The 6,690-nt window shown below is 52.0% G+C and overlaps 1 protein-coding gene across 1 annotated transcript in view; it reads left to right on the top strand.

Moving 5' to 3' along the window:
• The window catches only part of HTR3A (5-hydroxytryptamine receptor 3A), a 16,660-nt gene that overhangs the window by 4,154 nt on the left and 5,816 nt on the right, over window positions 1-6,690 (top strand). Inside the window, exons 3-5 of the mRNA XM_004712814.1 lie at window positions 246-290; window positions 3,028-3,137; window positions 4,366-4,535. Coding sequence (XP_004712871.1) covers window positions 246-290; window positions 3,028-3,137; window positions 4,366-4,535 — 325 coding nt within the window. The remainder of the gene's footprint in view (window positions 1-245; window positions 291-3,027; window positions 3,138-4,365; window positions 4,536-6,690) is intronic.

The following is a 6,690-nucleotide window of genomic DNA, read 5'->3' as shown; positions in this document are numbered from 1 at the left end:
TGTTGCTATGAAGCTTTTATGCGAGTATAGGTAGGATTTCAGGGTCTGTTGTTAGGAAGTGTCTATGTGAGTATAGACCGACTGTGAGCTGCAATCCACACGTTGCTGCTGCTTTGCTTCACTCGCCCTTCTCAAGGGAAAGGGCACAAAGCAGCAGCTCCGGGGGTTGGGGGGCGGTGGGGGCATCTATGAGATGGGCTTGCAGCCCACAGAGCCCCTGAGCCCACCTCCCTTTCCTTTCACAGGATGAGAAGAATCAGGTGTTGACCACGTACATCTGGTACCGGCAGGTGAGCAGAGCCGCCCTACAGCCACCGAATGTCCTGGGGTCGGGGCTTACTTTTCCAGGACTCAGTCCTCCATCTCTAGCCGGTTAGGGATCTCAGAAGGCTTGGTGAGGGGAGAGGTTCTGAGACATGCTGACAGCTAGACCCAGGAAGGGAGAACCCTCTAATCTCAGGTCTGGGGACTGAAAGGAGCTCACAGCTCACCGGAGGAGTGGTAAAATCCTCAATCCGCCCCCCTTCTGAGTGCCCATCTAACCTCTGGAGACTACCTCCCGTGACTGGGATGCACAAGGCAGCCGCTCCACTTAATTGCCAGAGTCCTTCCTTCTATTAAGCAAAATTGGATGGCAACCAAATTGGGTGATTGAGACAGGATGATGATACCATCCCCTTAGTCCTCACCACATCCTTGGCCATTTCCTCATTCATTCAGCCTCTGCTGGGCCTGGGTCATACCCAGGTTTGTGGATGCCCCTGAGGCTTGGCACAGTCTCTGGTTCCATTGATGGGGGGGCAGTGCAGGGTGAGCCTGCTGTCTGTCCAGAGACCGGGTCCTGCTTTGGCAGTCCCAAGGCATGTGGAGAAGTCAGAGCCCAGGGGAGATGGCGGGGCCACAGAGAAGGCAGGAGCAGGAAGCTGCTCTGGAGCCCCCTGGTGGATGTGGCTCTCTGTGAGTCCTCTCCACTCTGTACGGATGCCCACCACCTCCATCCACTCCCAGCAGGGATGGAGGAAGGGACGAGAACGCTGATTTCTGAGACACTCGGCTCTTTTTCTCCCTCCTGGGGAGATCCCCTAAAAACAAACCCACAGCCACATTCGGAAGGACCAGAACTGAACCACACCAGGCAACCTGGAGTTCCCTTCCTCTGAGTTGTCGGGCTTGGGCCTCCCACTCTGGACTCCTGGGCTCTGCCCCTGCGCATGTAGCCGGCAGCAAGGGAATGCCCGGCAATTGTGCTGGGGGGTTGGCGTGGGACTTGGGCCTGCTGCAATGAGCGCACAGAGGAGTGCAGGGCACAGACATGGAAACAGACCAGTCAAGTGCAGTGAGACAGCCCATCCCATGGGGCAAAACACGAGGGACTAGCTATGGGAGCCAAGAGTAGGCACAACTTACCCCGCCTGGGACTGAGTGGGATGGGGGACAGAGAGCCAGACAGATGCCTTAAAACTGGCCAAGAGGTGGAGGTTTCAGCATGGTCTCATTCCCCGGGGAGGGTGGACTTCAGAGAAAGGTGAGGTTACAAGAAAAGAAGCTGGAGAGATAGGTGGAAGTCAGACGATCTAGCCCCTGTGGCCCTAGGGTATAACTTTACCCTAAGGACAGTGGTTGTGATCTATGGGGTTTTTCCCATTGCCCTGGTCTTACTTCTTATTCCATCTCAGTTTGGAAGTTGTGCTAAAACCTGTCCACCATAGTTAATCCTCATATCAGAATACTAGTGGCATAGCTTCCTTTATCAGAAATCCCTCCCAGCAAGTTGATTCTGACTCATATGGACTCTACATAGGGTTTCTGAGGCTATAAATCTTTGCAGCAGCTGATAGCCTCATTGTTCTTCCCATGGAGTGGCCGGAGGGTTTGAACTGCTGACCTTGGGGTTAGCAGTCTCATGCTTACCCAGCAGTGCCACCAGGGTTCCTTCTCCTTCAGCAAGCAACACATCATAGGAGCCCCTCACAGGACAAGTTGATGGACAGGAGTATGTAATAAAGACAAAGAGAACCCCTCCGTGCATGGAGTAACTCAATTATCCACAATTGATTCAAACATGTCGACAAGCACAAAGCTGGCATCGGACCAGGCGACACTGCTTGGTGATACAAAAAAGCCACCACAACTCGGAGCTGACTTCATGACACAGCGGTTAGTCACTCAACTGCTGGCTCTCAGGTCTGCAGATGAACCAGTCGTTCCGAGGGAGAACCACGGAGCCTTCTGCTTCGGTAAAGACTACCGCTTTGGAGACCCGAGGGGGCAATTCTACTCTGTTCTCCTGGGTCACTGTGAGTTGGAATTGACTTAATAGCAGCCAGTTTTAACCACAAGGACAATAGGGCGCCACTGAAGAATTTAAATAAGAGAGTTATAATTTAGACCGGCCATTCCCTCAGGAGAGTGGAGACTGCCTTGACCCAAACTTAACAATAACCACCTTGGCCCTGTGAGAAGCACAGATCTCTCACTCTCTGTCTGTCTGTCTCTCTCTCTGTGTCACACACACACACACACACACACACTCCGTGGCTGCGGGTGGATTCTGACTCATGTCACCCCCCTGTGTCGCAGGGTACAGCTGAGCTCTGTAAGGTTTTGTGGAAGCAGATCGCCCGGCCTTTTCTTCTGTGCTGCCTCGGTTGGCCCAGGCTGGATGTTATTGTCCCTGTTGACGTGTGTGTGCACCAAGACCCAAGATGTTATTTGTCTGAAATCCTCCCGTGGATAGACTGGGGAGTCAAAGCCCTGAGAATGACAAATGTCTTCCTTCCCTGAGAGAGAGAGAGGCCACCTCTGCCTGTGTCCCGTGTGTGTGTGTGTGTGTGTGTGTCTCGCAGGGGGGCAGGGAGGTGTGAGCACTGAAATGGGAACTTTGATACTTCTGAATGAGTTAGGTACCACCCAGATTTTCCCAGGGGGCCACCTGTGGCCTGGGGACTGAGGGGTGAAGTCGGTCTGAGTTCCAGTCCCCTTAGCAGGGGCAGGGGCGCTCCTGTGACCAGGCCTGTCTTCCCCCAGTGCTGGAAGGATGAGCTCCTCCAGTGGGACCCCGAGGACTTCGACAACGTCACCAAGTTGTCCATCCCCACGGACAGCATCTGGGTCCCCGACATTCTCATCAATGAATTGTGAGTACCCCACAATTTGTGGCCGGGCAGACTAGGGGCTGAAGGAGACAAGGGGCTGGGGGCTGGGGGGAGGGGAGGGGCGCCCGGATCTTCAGAACTGACAGTCAAGTTGGCCCCAATTCCCCTTTGCCATTTCTTCCCTTTTCTTCTCGTTCTTGGTCTGAGGACTTCCTGCTCTAGGAGAAAGTGAGCCAGTGAGTGACTTTATGCTGAGCTGTAATGAAGGAACACGTTTTTAAAAGGACAGTGGTGTTCCTGAAAGAAGTGGGTCATTTTGGGCAATCACTACCTTTCTTCACAGGGGAGAGCTGGAGTGGGTCCCAAGAGGCACCCTCTCTGTATGCCTCCATTCCTGGCAGCCAGGTGCTGTCTCCTTTGGCCCCATCCAGTACCCCCTTGCCTGGGATTCCTTCAGGCTCTGTGGCCAGGGAGATGGCTGGGGCAGAAAGACAAGAGGGAGAAGGGGACAGGGCCCGTTTCCTCCCACGCAGCACCTACTGCATTGCCCACCTCCAGAGGGGGTGCCACTCACATGGTTTTCCGTTGGACCCGTCGCCCAGGTTGGAGGGGTTTCTGAGACATCCCGGATTCTCGCTGCATCTCTCCATTACACTGTGAAATAGCCTTAGCCTTGGCTTCTCAAACTTGAGCTAGATTCAACAGGAGACAACAGGCTCCCAATGCCCCCTGCTGAGCCTGCTCCAAGTCACAGCAGTGGTCCCTGGGAGGGTGAAGGAGTCAGGGGTCCACCTGGCAGGGGGAGTGAGGTCTGGTGGGACTTTCCTGGTCTCCCTTAGCTCTTCTCAGTGATGTCTCTAGTTCTCCTTCCTGCAGAGACAATGATTTTCATTTCACAAGACTTCTGGGGCTGGGAGGTAAAGAGAAGCCCGAATCAGGGTGAAGCCTTGCCCTGGCCCCAGGCTGCTGATCCTGGGAGCTGAGCAGCCCAATACAAATGGGCTATCGGTGGGGTCAGTTATGCATGAGCCCTGTATCCTACAGTGTCGGGCCCCTGGTCTGTTTCCCTGCCTTTTGTAGCTGGGATGCCAGGGGACAAAAGAAGGCAAAGCACCTTTTACTGCTTGCCAAGTAGCCTTGACAATGGCCACGAAAGGGGATGGACAGGAAGGTTAGAAACATTGGGCCAGAGAGAACCGGGTTGCCCAGAGATCTTTATAGCTAAGGGCTATCTCCTGAGCCCCCAAACTTGTCCCTCTTCCTCGGCCAGTGTGGACGTGGGGAAGTCCCCATATATCCCATACGTGTATGTCCAGCAAGATGGTGACATCCATAACTACAAGCCCCTCCAGGTGGTGACCGCCTGCAGCCTCGACATCTATAACTTCCCCTTCGACGTTCAGAACTGCTCTCTCACCTTCACAAGCTGGCTGCACACTAGTGAGTATGTGGGGCTCCGGGGACAATGACAGGGGGAGGGGGGGCAGGCTGGGAGCCCAGGGACACTTGTGGGAAGAGCACATGTCAGGATGTCCTCTCCCTTATCCAATGGTGGTTGCCAGTTCCCATCGAGCTCCCCTGGCTCATAGCAACCCCATGAACAACAGAAGGAAGCCTTGCTCAGCCCTGCACTCATGATTGCTGGGGAGTTAGGTCCAGCTTTTTAAACAATGGTGCTGTACCTCTCAGATCAACAGTGGGTACTGTGGTGATTGATCCATCAGGTTTTTTATTGGCTCATTTCCCCAAGAGATCCCCAGGTCTTTGTCCCTAGTCTGTCTGGGCCTGGAAGCTGCTGAAACCTGTTCCCCACGGGCGACCGTGCCGTATCGGAAATACTGAAGGCATCCCTCCCAGCCTCCCAGCCTCCCAGCAACGCGATGCCCCGTCTCACAGCAGACTGGCAGACAGATGCCAGTTGGCCAACTTGCTCACCACTTGGTTTCTTACCGTCACGGAGCCTCTTGTTTCCTAATCCTCCAAACAGAGGCAGCACTGCTGCCCCCGCTGCCTCCCACGGTAGAAGGAGTGAACAAGGAGTCGGAAAGGGCAGTTCATTTCCATGATCACAAGCAAGGCTCAACCCTACAAGTCTCTCGAATCTACCTACTCCGCTTCACCACCAGGGCTGCTCCCTACCTCGGGCCACCTTCATCTGGTGCCTGGATTGCTGCAATAGCCTCTTACGTGCCCCCCTGTCCCATTCTTCCCTCCCTCTCAGCAACCAGATAGATTTTATGAAAATGCAAATCTGATCAGATCACTCTCTGTTAAGGCCTCCATGGTTTCTCAGCCCTCCTGGGACACGATCCAAATGCATGGCTTGGCAAGGCCCGCTGTCCCTGCCTGACACTCGCCAGGCCAGCCTCACTGCGCATGCTCCCTGCCAGCCTATTCCAGCCCCATCGCCACTTTGTCCAAGCCCCAAGCCCCGTTTTTTACTGTTCTTGCATGCTATCTCCTCTGCGAGGCTCCCTTGCCCCTTCTCGTCTCCCATCTCCCAGCCACATCTAGCCTGCCAACTCCTCGGCTCATCCCTCTGAGGTCAGGACACCTGCTGCCCAGTCCCCAGACCAGGCCAGTCCTGTGGTTCTTCTCCCTACCCGGATCACACTTGTCTCTGTTTCTACTAGATGCGCAGTTAGAGAGGGCAAGGACATGCCTTTCTGGCTCACCACTGGTTGGCCTCCAGAGGGCCAGGCACAGCCTGAGGTGCTGGGCAAATTCAGATCAAGAGATGAGTGTTAAATGTTCAATACTAGTCTAGTGATGTGAACATTGCCCTAGATCCCTGGTGGCACTGGGAGATAGCCACAAGGTCATCCGTTCAAATCCACCATCTGCTCTACAAGAGAAAGATGAGGCTGAGGTTGTCTGCTTCCATCAAGAATTACAATCTCGCAAACCCTAAGGAGCAGTTTCACTCTGCCCTGTAGGGTTGCTATGAGTTGGATTTAACCAGTGGGTTTGGGTTGCGTTATGTCTATGTTGATTTTATTCTTAACCTAACTTTAAGTTACAAAGGTTATGCATAATTCTCTGGAACAAAAGTTGTAATTATAGATAGGCCAAAGTCCCCTTTGACTTTGAGGTTCAATTCCAGACTTTTCTTCCTTAAAACATTAGTGACATATGATTCATATATCATATAATTTAATATTAAGAAGAGTTGTGCAAGTATCACCATAATCAATTTCAGAACACTTTTTTCTTTCTCATGCTCATTGTTTTTAGCTCTCCATTTCACCCTAAACTCCCCTGACATGCCTCTCGGTAATTATTAATCCATATTGGATGAATATAGATTGACCTATCCTGGATTGTGTATACAGAAAATAATACAAAACAAATAACATATCCTAACAATCATGACAAAACAAAACATGAAAACCAATAAAAAAGAAAACAGAAAATCTTAAAAAGTGAAATAGCTTTAAAATGAGTTAAAAGGGAGATCAAATTATAAGGTATTGCAATTTTTTATATTAGCATTTTCTTTTTTTTAATCATTTTATTAGGGACTCATACAACTCTTATCACAATCTATACATACATCAATTGTTTAAAGCACATTTGTACATTCATTGCCCTCATC

Source organism: Echinops telfairi, unplaced genomic scaffold (genome assembly GCF_000313985.2).
Source record: "Echinops telfairi isolate 266 unplaced genomic scaffold, ASM31398v2 ScPeMD7_7463;HRSCAF=8501, whole genome shotgun sequence".
Classification (NCBI taxonomy): Eukaryota; Metazoa; Chordata; class Mammalia; order Afrosoricida; family Tenrecidae; genus Echinops; species Echinops telfairi.
Note: the sequence above shows the minus strand (reverse complement) of the source record. Positions and strands in the feature narration are given on the sequence as shown.